This window comes from Calonectris borealis, chromosome 8, assembly GCF_964195595.1.
Source record: "Calonectris borealis chromosome 8, bCalBor7.hap1.2, whole genome shotgun sequence".
Classification (NCBI taxonomy): Eukaryota; Metazoa; Chordata; class Aves; order Procellariiformes; family Procellariidae; genus Calonectris; species Calonectris borealis.
The window spans coordinates 16,537,386-16,556,988 of NC_134319.1; the positions used below are offsets into that span (position 1 = coordinate 16,537,386).

The window sequence follows — 19,603 nt, forward strand, 5'->3', positions numbered from 1 at the left end:
CTTCTAGCGTTTATTCCACGCTATGGTTCAGTTAGCAACGGCAACTAGCTGCTTCGAAAGCCGCGTCCCAGGCTATTCGCCACCGGTGCCTGTGAGACGAGGGGGCGGCAGGCAGCCGGGCCGGTGCGCGGGCCTGAGGGAGCGGGGCCGGGCGGCCCCTGCGGGACTTCAGTTCCCAGCAGGCCCCGCGGCTGCCAGGCGGGCGGCTATTGGCGGGGCGGGGCGCGGGCGGTAACGGTCCCGCCGGCCGTTACTGCCGCCTCGCGCCCAGGGCCGCTGGCAGGCGGCGCGTGCCTCCACAGCCCGCCTGTGCGCGCCTAGCGCTGGCCTTTGTGCCCGGGGGTAACTCTAAAACGTTCAGTTGTTGGTGACAAAGAAATATGTGATTTTTACACAGGGATATCAGCCATTCTACTCTGCATAAGACTAGTCGACGCAGAGGAGCTTTCCTAGCTTCCCTCAATGTGAAACCGCAAAAGTCCCTCATTGTTTTCTCACTTAACTTTCCCTGTGAACATGTTTAACCATGTTTTTACCCAGGAGAGTGGAATAAGAAAGGTTTAAAGGGCTCTGTTCTGCTCTGGGGGAGCTGAAATTCGGTACCCACTGCACAGCTAGCAGGGTGCTACGCTCTCCTTTGCCACACGCACAATGCATTTTGTCTTCGTGTACTGCTGTCGCTTCCAGGGACAAAAAAAATAATCGCTTTTCAGTAGAAAACTGGCATTTCCCAATACCCAGAAAACAGGGTCAATTGGCGCCCAATATCTACGCTGACTTCTGCGCGTTTCTCCTTGAGTAACAGCAGAAGTTCAGAAACACACAGGGTTGACCCATTAACCTGGATCTACCAACCCTGGTCTCGCTTTGCTCCCTACGTGGCCTGGAAATATTTTTTGCCAGAAGCGGGATGCAAATAGTCAAACAAAAGTCTAATTCACTTTCCTACTTTGTCTCCCTCTAGACATAATCTCGTTTTAATTAAATTACCTTACCCCAATGAATGAAAATACAAACCACAGATCATATTCCACATTGAATTTTCCTACAGCCCGTTTTCTTAAAATTCCTCTCTCTGCTGTTCAAGGTCTTTTGGACGGAACGCACTCACTGTGTGAGCCTCACTTTGAATGCTCTAAGGATTAATTGAAGAACATGATGGAAGGAAGGGGAGAGTGTGAGTAAAATAGCTGGTTTATATTTGTATCCTCAAATGTCAGTTCATTACCAAAGTTAGAAACCAGCTGATGCAGAAAACTCATTATGGCCTCATTTAGAATACGTATTTCTTGAGAGACAAAAAGGAATTGCCTTGCGCGGCTTACTTGCCCAACACAAATATGCCACATTTTACAGTACACTTTGGGATGTGAAGTAGAGAGTGTTTTTCTTTAGGGTGCAGTATGTTTAATACTCTATTTAACTTTTATCTGCACTTATTTAAAATCCAAAGCAGTGAGGACTCCCACTGCTCTCTGTTCTCTACGCTCCTATCGATACTCGAGTCCCATTATTTGCATAGTTTTTGCGAGCTTTGCTTATTTATTTGGCAGCATGTAAGTCAGGCAAAATGAAATGGTTGGGGAAGTCACGCCTACAGTCCTTTGCTCAAAAGTGCACTTTTCCTGTGATTTTAGTGCTTGTGACTTGGATCTCTGTTGACAAGTGCAGCCAGGATGCGGTAAGCTGCTTCTGGGAGTGAGACAGACGCACGGTGCCGGGGACAGCCCTGCGCGCCCGCTCTGCTGGCCAGCAGGCTCTGTCTTCAGTGCTGGCTGGCACGTGTGTCACGGAGCCTTGACTTGCTCTGCAGAAATCAGGCTGAAGTCACCAGTTGGCTCTGTACAACCCCCCAGGTAGCTTGTAATGTCCCCCTTGCCCCGCAGCGAACAGCAAGGGTGTAATTTGAGGGGTTTGACTCAGAAGGAAATTCTGCGAGTAAAACATCCCACAAATTTGTACTAACCCAGGCTGTTAAGGATGATTAAAAGGCCACTGCATCTGAGTTGTGGTTGGGACGCAGCCCTGGTGCTGAGGGGAAGCCTGCAAAGCCCATCTGTGGGGAAGGCAGGGTATGTTGGTTGGTTGCTATTGTTTGCTTAATTTCCCTAGTGCTGATAGCGTGTCATCCATGTAACACTTCTGTGCCATTAGAAAACATCCTGAATCAAGGGAAATTTGGAAGCAGAAATTAAAAATTAGTGTAATAAAGAAAAAAAAAAGTGCAATTGCTGGAGAAACTTGCCAACATTTGTATTAATCTCTGCGGGCAAGATTTTATTGCCAGTGGGCCAGACTTAGCCATTTGTAGGCACTTGGAGTTGTACCTTACAGCAAATCCCAAGGGTATCTGTGGGTCTCCTTGAGAAATAAGGTATGGTGCTTACACGACTAAGAGATGTAGCTGTCCCCAGGAATCGCCGTCTCCATCTCCTCTCCTCCCCCGGTCCCGGCGGTGGCACGGTGGCGGTGGCACGGTGGTGCTGTCCCTAGTCACTCCTCCCTCCCGTCACCCTGAGCCTGCCGATGCGCCAGTTCCAGAGAAAGCCAAGTGTCTACTATTCACCTGCAAGTTGACAAACTCATTGTAGAAATTAATTTTGTGCAACTTTATCAATTTTCCGAGATCTGGCTGTTCCTATTTCCCACCTTGTGTAAAATTTCCTCGGAGAAGCTACTGCATCCTTCAGAAAACATCTGCGGATTTTTCCCCTTCCCCCTCCTTACCGTTACTACATACACCCCACTTGGTAGGAGGAGGAGGAGAAATATTTACAAGGAGGTCCCAAGAAACTCAGGTCATGAATCTTGCACTGAGCGCTCCTCTCCGGCCGTGTGCCGCGGGCGGGTTTGCAGCCGCCCGTGCCCGCAGCGCCCCGGCGCCGCCGCCGCCGCCCTGCCCGCGGCTGCCCCGCAGGTAAGCGCCGCCGGCGGGAAGCCGCTCCCCAGAGGCGTCGGTCCCCGCTCCCCCCTGCCACCCCCAGCCCGCCAAACCTCCCGGGGTGCACTCCCGAGCCTCCGCGGTGCGGGCGCTTGCGAGGAAGGCGGCTGCTGCAGGGCAGCAGGCGGGGGGACCCCGCCGCGCCCCGGGCCCCCCGACCGCGCGGGGGGGGCGGCGCAGCGCTGCGCCTTTAAAACGGCCGCCATGACGCGGGCGGCGGTTGGTGCGGGCCGTGTGTGGCGGCCGCGTCACGCGGGCCGGGAGCCAGGCGGGGCTGCTGCCCGGTGTCAAACTGAGCCGCCTCAGAGCGCCCCGCTGCCGGCGGGGGGGGCGGGAGCCGGGGCTCCGCCGCTCCGGAGCAGCCTGTAGCAATGCTTTGGTTTAGTTGCTCGTAGGTAGGTTTTTCTGTCTTACTTCCCCCCGCCCCCAGCCAAAAAATGACAATGTGGTGCAGTGCTGCCTGGCGAACGGTTTCGAGATGCTTGTAAAATGGTGAACGCGTGTCACACAGTCCCGGCGGAGCCGTCTCCTCGCCCGCCGCGGGGGAAGGGGAGCCCCGGGAGCCCCCCGACGCCGGGCGGCGGCGCGGGGCCGTGGGCTCCGCAGAAGGTGCCCTGCCCCGAGCCCGGGGTGGCTGCCGGGTCCTGCGCGGCCGGGGCGAGGGGACCTTCCGCAGATAGGCTGGTGCGGTTGTCGTTTTGCAATCACCTCAGGTGAACCAAGAAGTGATTTGAGGGAATGCGTTGAGTTATTTGGTCAGCGGTACAGGAAGAAGCATCTTTTCGGTTAGTTTGTTACTATTTTCTTGGTGCTTTCCACGCTGCTAGCTGTATAATAAAGGGTCTTTTTTCTTTTTTTTTTTTAACAGCGCTATTAATTGCTATCCTCTGGTTTTGCAAAGTTTTAGCTCAAGAGCGTGATTTCCCTATTCTGTACTTCCCAGAGCTCTCTGACATTTCACTGGCATCCATTAATGCTACAGCAAGAACATCCTGAGTCCTTGGTCAGTTCTTTGGTGCTCTCTGAAATAGAAATGGCTTACTTGAGAACAGAAAGAAAAGGCTTGGGTCATTTCTGCATGTTCCGTGGAGTGGTAGAAAAAGCTGTGTATTGAAAGTACTCCAGCATGCTGCGAGGAGGGAAACAAACTGGATTTTCTCCTGTGTCCTTCGTATGCTCCTTTCCTTTTCAGAGTTCAGTATACCATACCTATAGAAGAAGCTGTGCTAGTGCACGAAGGATGGCCTTATGGATAAGATACTGATTTAGGCCTTGGGAGTTTGGTCTCAATTAGTAATTCTGCTTACCAGCTTTATGTGTGAGTTGGGTATAAGTCACTTTGTGCTCATCTGTATTCCAGATTCCCCATTTGTAAAACAAGGCTATGAGTTTCAAAACCTCGCTAGGGGTAAGATCATACGTCTATTTGGATCCTCTGTATAGCAGGGTGGATGAAGGCATAATAAGCCCTCTTGACATCTAGCTGTGTATTGCAGGTCAGTCTCTACGTGTATGGATATATAGTTTGATCAAAATTTTATTAATTTCAAAAAGGATCAAATGTAACATGACCTTCCTTGATTTTCAGGCATGAAATATTTCTTGTGTTTGAAGCACAGGTCAACTTTTCGTAGTTCATTAGCTGTTACCAGCTTTGCCAGGCTTCTGAGGAAAGCAGTCTTTGACAGCACATTTGCTCTAGGTGGAAACATGGTTGTGTCCCTGTAGAATGCTTGTTTCTGTTACATTATGTTGCTCTTTTCATACTGCCAATAATTAAACACAGCTTTTTTCCCCCCTATCGATCAGTTGCTGAAGTAAAAGAAACCTCTATCCTCCCCATGCTAACTGTTGACATGGAAAACAAGGAAAATGGCTCTCTGGATGTCAAAAAGTAAGTGAATCCATAGTGTTCAGTTTATGTAAACAGCACATGGATTTTGATTGTAGTTTTCCTTTGACTTAATGCAGTTGGCGAGGGTGGGCACCTCCATCTTTGCTCATTGCAAACCTTCCCTGTTCTCAATTACTTTTATTGTATTTCAACTTCGAAATAGAAGAGTCTCGGGCACTGAATAGATTAAAAGTGATATGTGGGAGGACTGTATAGCAATGGAGAGATGCAGAAGCTAGTAACTTAAGTTAGGGGTATACCTTCTCTGTTGATTTCTCCTCTCAACCAGAGACTAAAGCAAGTGGTAGCACTGTAACCAATACTCTACCTCTGCTTACCTGGCTGCTAGTGGCTTTTGCAGAACCGGTGCCTGATGGTGAGAAGTGTCCTGTGTGGAAGTCTCCTCTCTGTCTCTTTCAGCAAGACATACACCCTTCTCTGCTAACTGCCCAGCCATCTAGAGCTGAGAAGTAGTAGCAGCAGCATATGTGTTTGGTGTCAGTTCTCTTCTGGAACAGATATTTTAAGCAGTTTGCTGGAGAAGCCCTAAACTACTGGGTTTTTACTTCAGACCTTGGGTGGGAATAAGACAGAGGTATGGTGTGCACTGCTCTACAATTTTCTTTAGTGTGGTAGACTGCAGGCGAAGGGATAGGAAGTGTTTTGGAAGCATTTCCATATCCTTAAAGGTCAGCAATTCTTAGATTAGGACTAGCAATTCTGAATGAAATTATGATCTGAGAAGTGGAGTTCTGTGTGGAAAAACTTGGCCTTGCTGCTTTAGGGTTATAGAAGCTGAGAAAGATATATACATATATAGATATATTTTTAAAAAAAAAAAAAAACCAAACACAAAAAGAAAGGTACTAGAGAGAGTTCTTAGTCTGTTCTCTCAAACTGCAACACTTCTGTAATGCCGCACCTCATTCTTCTCCTTCAGGCCTCTTTGCCATAAGAAAAGTTTTCCAAGAGAACTTGACAATGCTTAGGCTCCCAGGCACTAGAGTAATATAAATAATAATAATGGTCACTTCAGGATGCTGATAAAACACCTGATTATGACATAGCATCAAAAGATCTGACGGTAGCCATTAAAATCAGCATGCTCCCCCTTCATTTGAGACATTGGTTATACCACACCAACATAAAATGCATTTCCCTGTTCAGCAACTATGAATAGATTATACCATGTATGTGCCTCAGAAGCCACCTTCATTTGGCAGTCTTGCATCTACAATGAGGACTCCGTGGTGGGGGGCAGAAGGGAGGCAGTCAAAGCAAGGATAGTTTGCATTTAATCATTTTCCCCTGAGGCTTAAAGGGGGATATAGGTTCAACTACTAATTGTGAAGGTGGCTTTTTAAAACTAATGGGGATTGTAATTAAACTGATCAGGAGCTGTGGTTTCTAAATGGAATGTATACAGTATGTATGTGCGCATATCTACAAAGAAAGTATTTGGGACTTTCTTGAAGTGGTTATAAATACCTTGGATAAAATCTGTTCACAGCTATATCCTTTCAGGCCTTGCTGCTTCTGCCACATGATGGCAATAAAGGCACAGGGACAGTGGTGAAAAGCAGACAAGCCTAATCTTTACTCAGTATCGATGCATCTAGTATCTTGTTACAAAGCCTAAAATGCCAGTCCTCTTAAGATTTTACAACATCCAGTATGTCTGGCATAAACCACTGTATGGCTAAGCCATGGCTGTTACATATTCCCTTTTCTTATCTAAAGAATAGAGCCATGTGCAACAGCAGGGCAAGAAGGATACTGTTAAGCCAAATGAGCATCTGTGTGGGTAGTGGGTTAAAATCCAGCCAGCCTCCAACAGTCTGCCACATGCCTTTGAGTCTTCTGCAGCTGTAGCTGTGGAAATTGGCTCCATTTGAGGTCCAGCATGATGCTATTCTTTAAGGCAGGAACTTGCAATTATTTCCTGTGCTTAGGTAGAGCTCCTGAAGTCATTGCAGCTGGGCCTGGACCAAGTTGTAGTTCCCTAGCGGTAAAAGAAGAGCTACATGAAGAACTAATGCACCTGGGCTGAAATACAAAATTGTGAGAAGGAGGGTTTGGGACCATATTTAGTTTGAAATTAAAGTGTTTTGGGAAGTAAGCAAAACACTTTATACAGTTAGGAGGTATTTTTACAGATTGAATCTTTTATTTGCTCTTCGGGAGAATTAAATTCAATTTTAGGATTTTTTTTTTTTTTTTTTTTAAATACTGAGTTGTTGGGGTTTTGTTTGTTTATTTTTAATTTTAAGTAGAAGATGAGTCATTGAAAGTGATAGTCTATGTCTTAGGGAAAATGCAGAGATTTAAATATAATTCTTCAAGTGCTGCTTTTACAGATATGTGTAGGTTTTGTGTGGTGCTTTTCACATTTTACTTCTTAAGCCTCAGAATGTGCACAACACCAAAAATCTTAATTGAAAGGCATTCTTTGAGTTAAAAAAAAAGTGCAGCTCTGATAAGGCCAGATAGTCTCATTTTCAATTTTGCTGAGTGTTGCCTTTCTATGTAATCACAATCAGTGAAGCGATTCATGAAGTCATTACTTGATGAGCAAAAGTAAGAAACGCTGGCCCTTTGCTCATTGCTCTGAGATATGTGTATATTCCATGTGATAAGTGAACGAAACTGCTTTTAGAAGGCCAAGTGCAGCATACAGTGTGATATCGGCGTTGCAGTGTGAGTCTCTGGGGTCAGAGTTTTGTTGTCATATTGACAGGTACATTCCAAGAGTTAGGGGAGAAGCAAAAATCATTGTGTTCACGAGTCCTCCTTCCCAGCGCTCAGCTAGTTGTAGAAATGAGAATGTTGTAGAAACAGTGATGGGAGGCAGTAGATGTGATTCTGTTTGCTTTTCTTCATGGCTGGTTGGAAAAATGGTTGGCCCGTGATTCAGTCAGTTATTTTGCTGAAAGACGTATAAGTCTAGGCAAGACAGAGGTGGTGACAGTTGGAAAATCAAAATTTGAAGGACAGAACAAAAATGTTGTCAGGAGAGTATAATCTGCGTTTCTTTTCCAGCTGGTGCTGTTGAAAATCAAAGTCTTACCTCTAAGCTTCAGGACCTGAAAGGGACAGGATTCTGACATCTGCCCTGATCTGTACATTTTCGATATTTCTTCATTAGCATTATGGTTAACCATGCAGAACAGTGGAAAATGTCTGGCCTGAACTTTGGGACTTCTAGTTGGAGAAACATGTTAAAGTTGTTCATTCTTTTGATGTCTTGCTCTTCATCCTCCTAAATCGCTATAGGAAAGGCAATCAAGCTCACCGTGTGTCTTTTTTACCAAGAATTTGCAGGTACACAAAGGTTATCTGAGATAGGGTGATGGCAGGTTGAGGGTAAGAAATGCAGGAGAAGAATAGTAATATGAATGATTGGTTGGTTTTGTTACTGTGGAAAGCAATTGCCTGAGGTCAGTCACAGAAGGAATTCATTCTGATTGTGTTTAACAGATCTTTTCTCAGATTCATAGCTATTTTAAAGATAAGATTTAAGTCTGTGGATTTGTCCAAAGATAAGTCCAAAAACAATTTTGGGAGATTTTCTATATTGAGCAATTAGTGCAATCATTGGTGCCTTTCTTTTTTTTTTTTTTTTTTTTTGGTTTGCAAGGTAAAGATGGTTTCCAGTAGTTTCTACTCATGTTACAAGGAAGCACAGTCTCATCTGGGAAAAGAATAATCCACATACTGTAATTCTTTATAAGTACGTGGTAGCTGAAAACAAGCTGCAGTCTTGAAAGACAGGGATTCGGTACCTCAGTCATGGTAGTCTTTGTTCTCCAACTGCAAAGGCAGCACACTTGCAGGAAGAGATCCTGACTGGTTGATTACCTTTGGCTGATGTGAAGATTCATAAACTTTCTTCTTTTCTGAAGGGAGAGGTATCTCAGTTGTTCCCAGCATCAGGTCTTCGAAATGGAAGAGAACAGGAGTGACTGTTCTGTATCAGGGCAGGGGGAGGTGTGTTGAAGGATACTTTTCCTGGAGGAACAAGGAAAGATGGGATGTACGTGGGGTGTGCACAAAGAAGCAGCAGACACTCTGCACACACTTAGTGATTACTTGTCTGGATTTGCACTTTGCAGTTCAGTAGAGAATGGGAGACCTCCGGATCCTGCTGACTGGGCTGTTATCGATGTTGTGAATTATTTCAGAACAGCTGGATTTGAAGAACAAGCCAATGCTTTTCAAGAACAGGTAAATCTGTTAGGAAACACGTTTTGACTGCCACCAGTTTCTCACATTACACATTTTTGCCATGGACCTGGTTATATGCTGTTAAATGGGAGTGAAAATCCCACATTAATGGGGGGATTTGAGTCTGTTATTGGGTGAAAATCCATGGGACTGTGATCTTTGAGTAACAATATTGTTCTACAAGGTGTTGATAATGGGTTGGAGTTTGTTTAAAACAGTCATCTGAAAGGTGCGGAATCGAAACAAATTTTCTGGCTTGGACTCCCTATACAACCCACACAGTTTCACTATCTTGTTATTTAAAATGTGAATGGTATTTCCCTTCTTCGTTAGTGTATTGTGCAAATCCAGGGCTCCTAAGAAGCAAGTTGCTTTTGAAGACCCAGGGTGAAAAAGGGGCTGCTGTGTTGCATTGAACTTGGCAGCGCAAGTGAACAGGGAAAGGACAAGTTGGCAATGAAGGGGTAGAATCTTTTTAGTCACAGGAACAGCATGTTTGTAGGACTCAGTCTGAGAAAGAGATTGGGTCTTCATTTCTGGGCCTTGTAACTGCTGATGTTAATGGATGGCTTCTTTTGGTAGTTTTGATCAGCAAAGAGCTTAACAGTCACACGGCCCCTTGTAACTCGCCTATCAGCACACTGAGGTGTATTAGTGGGGAGGGAAAGGAAAGCTGGCTTACTTGGCCTACAGCCCCCCTGTTCCATAGAGAAGGAACTTAGATCTCCAGATTGTCAGTTCAGCACATTCCCTGATAAGTCTATAGGTTTGCGTGTGACTACCAGGGTATTGGTTACCAACACTTGTATTTACTATCAAAATAGATGGCTTGACTTTCCAAGGCACTGAGCTAGTGCAAGTTATTGGAAGCTTTTCAGGAAAATTGTACATCTAACGTGAAATAACGTTACTGTTGGCCAGGTTAATCTTGCTGACCTTCAGCACCTGGACAGTGAAATCCCATCTGATTGTAATTGATGAGTATAACAGAGTATCTAAATTTAGCTCTTTGTTCTTGGGGGTGAAAAGCCTGGTGGTTGGGTAATTCTCTGGCAGGGTGCAGAGAGAGGCTCTTTCTGCAGCTGCTACTAATTTTTCAGAATTTGAAGGTGGGTAAACAGGCAAAAAAATTGTTTAAGTGTATCCATTCCTTAATACCAGCATCCATGTCTCCTCAACAGCCCTGGAAATGTGGCTTAAAAAAACACACTGGCGAAGTAATTGCAGCCTCTGGGGCTTTTTCCTTATACTGACAGATGCCTCTGACTTTCATCAAATATCTTAACCTCTCTGCACCTCAGCTGGCTTGTCAATAATACTGCAGTAATTACTACTGATCTTGCAACAGCAAGGTGAGGCTAACTCATGAGTTTTGGCAAAGCAATTTGCAACAGCTTGTGGAAAGCAGCATAGAAGTAGAGTGTAAAAGTTTTATTAGTATTCTGCAGTGAGGGCAAGTGGCTTCAGGAGGAAAGCTGAAGTAAGCTGCTTTTTAGCAATGTGTTGCCAGGGCTCTGCTAGGACAGCCATGGGCAGAAATGTGGCTGTGATTCTGCTGCCAACTTCACTTTGTGCCAAAGCCTTGGAGAGAGAGGCTGACAGCTGCCACCAAGGTACGGCCAGGAGATGTGAGACGGACACTCACAGCAGAAGTCATTGCCACTTCCTTCCCCCTCCATTCCCTTAGCAGCACGAGGAGCAGTAAGTGCTCTGGTTCTCCATGCTAGCTCTGCCAGCCCATTCCCTGTCTGCAGCAGGAACAGCCTCAGGAACAACCCTGTCCCTAACCTCTTACCAGTGGTGGTGGTCTGTTTCCTCTACACTGTTTACTAGCCACTAGCTTTAACTCTGTGTACTTACGGTATTTGTTACCAGGATCTCCCAGGCCTTCCAGGTATGGCAGTGCCGTCAGGTTCACTTTGAACCCTTAGCCATCCTCTCTCTATAGAGTGACCAGGCGTGCAGCTGCAGACCTGGACATCTCCATTTTTCTCTGCCATTTGTTATTGGGCAACATCTTTCTGTTGAATCTGCCGTTTGTACTGCAGCTTGCCTGGGTCCCAGAAACCTGGATTCATTTGATCTGCTGCTGCCCTGAATATGTACTGGAAGGGGAACGAGATTGTAAATGGTAAAGGAAAGTATTCCATTTCACCTACAACACTGGGAAATTGTTTTCCACTGAACTGCTTCAGCAGGGGTAGCACAATGGTTTCCTTACAAAACATCCATAGCCCAGAATGTAATCATGAGATGTATTATTACATTCAGCTTTTACACAACAGTAACTGAGTTCACACTTTCTTTTGACAAATCTGAATACCTCTGGACTCCCCCAAAGCAAGTGACTCAAAGAATTTTTAACACCTGAATTTTTCTTACAACATTTTAAGGAAAATGAGAAGTCATTTTAAGGACTGCAGAATGTTTTATTAAAACTATATTGTAAGTGCTGGTAAGAAGTGATGATTGTATAATTATTATACATTATTTCTTCTTGGAGTTCCACTGATGTCAGCGAGACAAAAGAGCTCACTGATGAAAACAGATTCAACTGAAAGATGTTGCCCAATAACAGAAAAACATAACATCAGCAAGCAAATCAGACAAACCAAGAAGTTGGAGGCACAGGATAACTAAAGAGAGAGGCAGACCAGATGCACGATGAGGGTGTGAACACCTTCAAAGAACTGCTGCCTGCCAGTACGTGGCTGAGCTTTCTCTTGGAGCCCTGGGAGCACAGGAGGCTGTGGCTCACTCGAAGACTGAAGCTGTTTGCCATGTCTCGAGACATGCTAGTGCTATGCCTGACCTTTGTTATTGCCCATGTAGCTTCTTAACTGTTAGTATTGCAATAGCCAGATAAGCCCAAGTAACCCAATGGTAGTTTGCTGGCCTCGTTGCAATGGCTTACCAGAAGGGAAACGGGTTTGATGCTAGCTTGTGTCCGCTGCTGCTTACTAGCAGAGCCATGGCATGGAGAAGCATGTGGGCATGCTGGCTGCCGTGCTTTCATGTTAGCTGTGCTGTAAAACTTTGCAGTTCTCAGTCACTTGGAGAAAGAGCAGAAAGAGCGCTGGGAGAACTTGAAGCTTAACTGGTCCTCTGGTTATTTGCTGAAGACAATGTCATATTGCTGCTGAGGTCATCCTGGCACAGTGGGGAATTACTATTAGCTCTAGTGGTGCAGAGGGGTGCCTCTGCAGATGACATTAAAAACGCATACCGAAAGCTGGCATTGAAGTTGCGTCCCGAAAAAAATCCAGAAAATAGAGAAGTAGCAGAGAAGAAATTCAGAGAAGTCACCAAAGCATACAAAATCTTACCTGGTGCCAAAAACCAGAATGACTATGATAAATCTACAGAAGCAGGTTTAAGTGGAAAACTAAAAAGAAGTGGAAGAGGTAAAGCTTACAATACACAGAAAGATAGAAAACACTTGAATTCTGAATACATAATCACTCATTTCTACCCAGACATGTTTAGAGAATCAGTTTTCTATTCAATGAAAGCGTTAGTAGTTACCAACATTTTTAGAATCCACGGGGAACCCTGTGGAAGAAGAATGGAAAGGAATAGATGCTTTTTTCCTATTCTTGGAGTTTCTCCTGTTCCAGGTGCTGGATTTACTTCATTTGGATCCTACCAAGCTGGAGGCTGTTCTTCCTCCATTGTTGAACAGCAGCAGAAAAGGCAACTTCAGATCAGTCATAGCAATGAGCAGAATACTCACTGGTGTCAAAATTCCCACAGAAAGAATTGTGACAAATGGAAAAGAGAGAATAGAAACTCGTTTTAACCATTAACATTCTCAACAGTAATTGGAAAGAGGCACCTGCTATAATTGGATAAAAAGTTACTGGAAACCTTTTTGTTTTAGAAATAGTTACATTGCGCTCCTCTGAGGTATTAGCAGTCATATCTCTTGGGGAGATTTTAAAGAAATTCCACTTTCAGCTGATCTTTGACTATGTTGTGGTTTGTCCATGTATTTTCTATTTATAAACTTTGTCAAATCATAAGAGATCAGTCTGGACAAATTCATGCTGAACTCTAATATAAGTCTTCCTCTTTTCACGTTGAGTTGTAATCAAGGGCGGGATCTCTGACATTTCCAAGACAACATTTAATATTTCTAAAGAAGATGCTGCAGTGGGATAAATCGATGTGTGATGTTTATAATATTTATAAAAATACAAAATTTTGGCACTATATTGTCATGGACAACAACAATATATGCAAGCATTTGAACTGGTTGTTGGCTATTGATAACAAATTCAACATTTAATAGTGTTTTTTTTACTAAAAGTAAAAAAGAATGCAACAGCAGAGTGAAGTCCAGTGCAGGAGAATGCCATAAAGCTATATACTTCTTTGGGCTATGAGGACCTCGGGAGGTCTGGCTGTGTTGTGAGACACCAGTCAATGCATTGTTGTGTAGGTGCAGCTCCTGTTTCCTGAGTAGTGTAGTGTGATTGAACTGTAGGAATGTGTAAAGAAAAGGATGATCCCATGTCTAAAACAGGAGTTGAGAGATGGGGATTCTTTCTTTTCCATTTTGACCTTTGAAAAATCATTTACAGGTAGTTTTCAAACATACAACAAGGTTTTGAGGTGAAAAAAAACCCAAAGCCTACAGGATGGCTAATTTAAATAGGTCAGAAAGCCAAGGTTTGAGAGAAAAAACAAACAAGTTTCTGTGACTGAGGATTTTAAGCAGGAACAAGTAGAGGTTCTTGAGACCTAAGCTGGGAAGTTGCTGCTTTTAGCCTCTTCCGTTGTTAAGTGGAGGAAGAGAAGTTCCCTCAGAGTGTTGAGCTCCACAGTTAGCCCTTCTAAAATTTCTGCTTGCAGGAGTCTTCCTCGCCTGCCCCGCAGGAAGCATGGGAAGGTTGGCCTTTTAAGGAAGGCGCCTGAAGTTATTAGCAGATACTGACTAGTCCAAACTTGCTTAATGCTGTCAATGGTTATTCTTCTGAAATGCACTTCATAAGCCGCCTTCTTAAGAGTATCCTTCCCTTAATGGCTGATAATTAGGCAATCTGCACATGTACCTATTAATTTGAAACAGATTTACAAGGAGGGAGTTTTGAAATTAGGCTCATTTGGGTTTTGTGCTTGACTAAATAGTATTTATGCCTTAGTCAGCACAGGTAAGCACTTGAAAAGCAGACAGCAGAATTTAGCAGCTATAAATATAGTTTCAGGAAAATAAAGGCTACTATTTCTTTTCTCATTGATCCTCTGAAGTAGTCTTCCATTTGTTGCATGACTGTTCTCATCTGTTAGATTTGTACATTTGTCTTTATCAACTCTTTAATTCTTCTTATAGGAAATTGATGGCAAATCATTACTGTTGATGACAAGAAATGATGTACTGACTGGACTTTCATTAAAACTGGGGCCTGCGCTGAAAATCTATGAATATCACGTAAAACCTCTACAGACACAACATCTAAAGAACAACTCTTTATAGCGAATTGTTTAATTGGGGTCATGCTGTGCCTCAAACAAAAAATAAGCAATTTGGTTTCATGTGATGGAACTTTGTAAAGAGAGAATTTATCTATTAAGAATTTAAACCAAATTACAATATATATCCTATTGGATAGAGTTGGCAATGTACTATATACTGACTCTGAACTGAGAGAGGTGGTGTGTATTTTTTACATAGTACATAATGATTTTCTCTTTTAGGAATTGTCAATGAGCATGTTGAGATAGCTACATCACTGTATCAAGAACAAAAGGGAGGTATGTCATTCTCATTTTTGAGCCAGACATGTTCTTGATTTCATGAACTAAAATACCAAAAAAAAAAAAAACCCCAAATAAAGTTTACATGCATCTTTGGGAGAGAGAAACCGATTAAAGTAGGTTTTGGTTTACATTAAAGACCTACTAAAATTATTACTTATAATTTTAAGATGGGACTGACGCTTGCCAACTCACCCTTTTTTGCAGAGGGTCCTATTTTGACCTTATTAAGGTTTACTCATGGTATGCTGCAATGTTTAAAGCTGTACATACAACTAACATAACCCCTTCGATAGCAGAAGGCGTTGCTGACAGGTGAAACTGGGTTGTGTATTTTTTGCTGTCCTTTAAATTTTCAGCTTGTTTTCACCTGTTTTTAATAGTAGTTCTATGTAAAGTATAGTTGGTTTTAAAAAGTTTGTGTTGCTTTGCAAAACAAAAAAACCCTTCATTTTATTCCTTTTTTTAATTTATGATAACTTGTTTTCTACATTATGCAGAAATTTGTAAAAAGAGTAAAATTCTGCACATTTTTATTATTGTCTGTCGTTGGTGTTGTAATGGTTGATTTTTTTTTTTTTTAATGCTTTACTTAACGGTTTGAATACTTGTTTTAAAAACTGAAAGAAGCTGTCTCATCACCATACATCTCTGTTAAAAGAGAGTCTTGTTCAATCTGTTTGTACCAGTTCCCTATTTGATAGGTTGCTTGCTATATCCCAATAAAGCATTGCTTATGTTTGGATTTCAGTTTACTTTACAGATCTTTTACTTTCTCTGTTTCTTTGTCGTGGTATATTGGAGCTCCTGTTTTCCTCCATTTTCCCATTAAAAAGGTACCAAAACCTACTTAATATTCTATGTTCTTGTGATTACTTTTAATAGCACCTACCAAGATATTTGAAGATTTCATTATTTTTGCTTTTTCTTATCAAGTGTTAATGTACTGCTGAAGGAGAAAATTTGAAGCCCTGGTCACAGTTCACCAGTAACATCTGTGCTTCTCCTACCCCTTTCCAGAGCTGTCAGTGGTGCAGAGGCGCTGTGCTGGCCCTGGTACAGCAGGGTGATTTACTCCAGAACACCTAGGAGACAGCCCACAGATGGTGCTAAGCATTGTCTGGGCTCACCATCTTCTTTGGCCCAGAGAGCTTTGTGATTACCCCCGGAATTGGGTAAACCCCCCGGATGTGGGGTTGCATCAGTGAGGCTGAGCAAAGGAACGGGGAAGAAGGAAATAAGCAGGAAAGTGTGGTGAAAGAGGAGATGGTGTGGGAGGAAATGGTGAAGGGGTGCAACTGAGAAGGGAGAAGGTAAGAGAGAGTGGTGCTTTCCAGCTAGTGGGGACAGGACTCCTGCCTAGGTGGTGGCCCTGCCTTCACTTCTGACTTGGCCGAGCGCAAGGTGAGTGCAAGGTGGATGTCGATGCTACAGTGCCAGGAGAGTTGCTTATGGTTTCTGGTGTTGAGATTTGAGAGAAGATAAAGCCACATTAATAGGTGTGCTGTAGGTAAAGCTCACAGTATATGGTATAATACATAAACTATACAGCAGCATGCTTTCTTGTATACTTTCTAGCCTTTACATTGTACAATATATTTATTTGTAATTTGAGACACATTATAGGAGGCAGGGATGTATTCACCATTTCTCTTTCTCTCCCTTGTACTGTGCTCACTTCAGGTATCGGTCTGTTAGCAGCAGGTTTGTAAGTCACAGTCTGAATTCTGCTTATGATTTTATTTATAGTTTGGTAGCGTTCAGAGATACCTACTGGGAGTAGGGATCTTCTGGAAGACTAGATTCAAATAGAGAGCATTATCCCTCCCTTGGGGAGTTTTCAGGTACAGTCTGTATCAAGCTAATTATAGGTTGCAATTGAAAAATTATACATGAAACTCCTAAATATTTTAATATAAAAGTAGGTATGTTTATGAAAAGGATTATGTGAAGCAGCTGCCTGTAGCAGTTCGGAGATGCCTACCAGCCCTGTGTATGTAGAATTATTGTTGGAGTAGAATACATAGTGTTATGTTACTGAAGGATGAATTGAATATTCTCTTTTTCTCTATTTGCGTGTTTGGAGTGGGATTGACACATTTTGTAGATCTATGGATGACACAGAATTAAAAGTAAAACATATTTATTCCATCAGGGAGTAAAAATCTCCACTCTACAGCCATGAGAGCTCATTTGGTGATTACTGAGCACTGTGCTTTCTTTTAACATGTTTTAATGAGCAAATGAATTGCATTCAGAAACATCCAGATTGTATTCCCCTTTTGATCAGCACCGCTAACTGGTTCATGCAAGTAGAGGCCGAACAGAAAGCTCGCTGGAAGTGTGAAAGGGAATTTGGAGGATGTTACTCAGAACTGTAACAATTTCTTTTTACTGTCCCTGATCTTTATTGTAGTTTCCTACTGTTCTCTAAGCTTTCTAATGCTGCTGTTCTCTTTGTGCAGGTGACCGTTCTGGTTTTTGTCTGTTACATTCTCCTTGCTGTTTATGGGAGAACAAAAAATCTTTTTGAAAGAGACTGGAGGGTTTGAAAGAGGAAGTCGGAGCCAGATTATTTTTAGCTACTATTCCTCTTGCCGAAAACACAGCTGCTGTTGAGATGAGGAAGCGACTGATGGGCATAACTGGATATCATGTCAATGCTGCAGTTCTGAGAGTCTCAGAGCTATGCAGGAATCCAGTTTATAACATGCCCTTAACGTGCCTGCAGCTAGGAGAGTCCCTCTTCCTTAAAAGCCCTTCCCCTGCTTTGGGTGGCGGTTAAGCTGCCAGGTGTCCAACTGCTCAGCTGATACCGGGTGTGAGAGGGACGATGGTCTCAGTGCTGCAGATCTCCTTGCTTTCACACTGAAACAGCAATTTAGAGAGTGGCCTCCTTCTCCTAGAGGCAGCTTTAAGGAGCAAAGCAGCAGTCAGCTGCCCTGCCCCGCTGCCAAACAGCACAAGAACAGAGAGATGTGCTGCAGCCAAGGTCCTCCTATTCCCTCTCCATCCTCTTCCCTGTCCCTGCTCTTACCCTTTTCATAATACCACTAGTGCACATCTGTCAGAATCTTTTGTAGCACTTTTAAAAATTATTTGAAAGCATTACAGTATTCCTTTTTTGGTATGATGGTTGTGAAATATATATTGGTGTTCTTCATCAGCTCTGATGTTCGCTCTCTCAAGCTGTAGATACACAATGCGTAGCATGTTCTCTTTGCATCCAAATATAGTGCCAAGTACCACATACAAAGCACATATAAGGCAGCTGTCGGCAAAGTATGGAGGCTGTTGCTGTGCCTGTCCACCAAGGTCACTTTCTCAACCCAGAAAAAATTGTTCTGTCTGCTTGCTGCTCAGGACACTGGTCGAGAGGGTCCCTTGGGAGACAGTCCTGAAGGGCAAAGGGGTCCAGGAAGGCTGGACGTTCTTCAAGAAGGAAGTCTTAAAGGCCAGGAGCGGGCTGTCCCCATGTGCCGCAAGAAGAACAGGCAGGGAAGGCGACCGGCCTGGCTGAACGGAGAGCTCTGGCTGGGACTCAGGAAAAAAAGGAGAGTTTATCACTTGTGGAAGAAGGGGCAGGCAACTCAGGAAGAGTACAGGGATCGCGTTAGGTCGTGCAGAGAGGAAATTAGAAAGGCAAAAGCCCGGCTAGCACTCAACCTGGCCACTGTCGTGAGAGACAACAAAAAATGCTTTTATAAGTATGTTAATGACAAAAGGAGAGCCAAGGAGAATCTCCATCCTCTATTGGATGCGGGGGGGAACGTTGCCACCAAGGATGAGGAAAAGGCTGAGGTACCAACGCCTTCTTTGCCTCAGTCTTTAGTAGTCAGAGTGGTTATCCTCAGGGTACTCAGCCCCCTGAGCTGGAAGACAGGGACGACGAGCAGGATAAACCCCCCATAATTCAAGAGGAAGAAGTTAATGACCTGCTACGCCACCTGGATGCTCACAAGTCTATGGGGCCAGATGGGATCCACCCAAGGGTACTGAGGGAGCTGGCGGAGGAGCTTGCCGAGCCGCTCTCCATCATTTACCAGCAGTCCTGGTTAACTGGGGAGGTCCCGGACGACTGGAGGCTCGCCAATGTGACGCCGATCTATAAGAAGGGCCGGAAGGAGGATCCAGGGAACTACAGGCCGGTCAGCCTGACCTCGGTGCCGGGGAAGATCATGGAGCGGTTGGTTTTGAGGGTGCTCACGAGCCATGTCCGGGACAACCAGGGGATCAGGCCCAGCCAGCACGGGTTCATGGAAGGCAGGTCCTGCTTGACCAACCTGATCTCCTTCTATGACCAGGTGACCCACCTAGTGGATGAGGGAAAGGCAGTGGATGTGGTCTACTTGGACTTCAGTAAGGCCTTTGACACTGTCTCCCACAGCATTCTCCTAGAGAAGCTGGCAGCTCACGACTTAGACAGGTGCACTCTTCGCTGGGTAAAAAACTGGCTGGACGGCCAGACCAGAGAGTTGTGGTGAACGGAGTTAAATCCAGTTGGTGGCCCGTCACAAGCGGTGTTCCCCAGGGCTCAGTACTGGGGCTGGTCCTGTTCAATATCTTTATCAACGATCTGGACGAGGGGATCGAGTGCTCCCTCAGTAAGTTTGCAGACGACACCAAGTTGGGCGGGAGTGTTGATCTGCTGGAGGGTAGGAAGGCTCTGCAGAGGGACCTGGACAGGCTGGATCGATGGGCCGAGGCCAACTGTATGAGGTTCAACAAGGCCAAGTGCCAGGTCCTGCACTTCGGCCACAACAACCCCAGGCAACGCTACAGGCTTG

General features: G+C 44.4%; 1 protein-coding gene and 1 long non-coding RNA gene across 3 annotated transcripts; one reads left to right on the forward strand and one right to left on the reverse strand.

Moving 5' to 3' along the window:
* The first annotated feature begins 1,146 nt into the window (after positions 1-1,146).
* On the forward strand, positions 1,147-15,830 carry SAMD13 (sterile alpha motif domain containing 13). 2 transcript variants are annotated; one of them, XM_075156135.1, is made up of 4 exons: positions 1,147-1,177; positions 4,751-4,835; positions 8,948-9,059; positions 14,392-15,830. In XM_075156135.1, the coding sequence occupies exons 1-4, from the start codon at positions 1,156-1,158 to the stop codon at positions 14,533-14,535; spliced, it is 363 nt and encodes a 120-aa protein (XP_075012236.1). In that variant the 5' UTR covers positions 1,147-1,155; the 3' UTR covers positions 14,536-15,830. The 2 variants fall into 2 exon arrangements, with proteins under 2 accessions (XP_075012236.1, XP_075012237.1); XM_075156136.1 differs by lacking the exon at positions 1,147-1,177 and adding an exon at positions 3,238-3,336.
* On the reverse strand, positions 1,649-2,915 carry LOC142084907 (uncharacterized). Its single transcript, XR_012674480.1, has 4 exons — positions 2,650-2,915; positions 2,388-2,566; positions 1,967-2,056; positions 1,649-1,807 (listed from the first exon to the last, which is right to left on the reverse strand). It is a non-coding gene; the product is annotated as an uncharacterized LOC142084907 (long non-coding RNA).
* Positions 15,831-19,603: the final 3,773 nt, after the last annotated feature.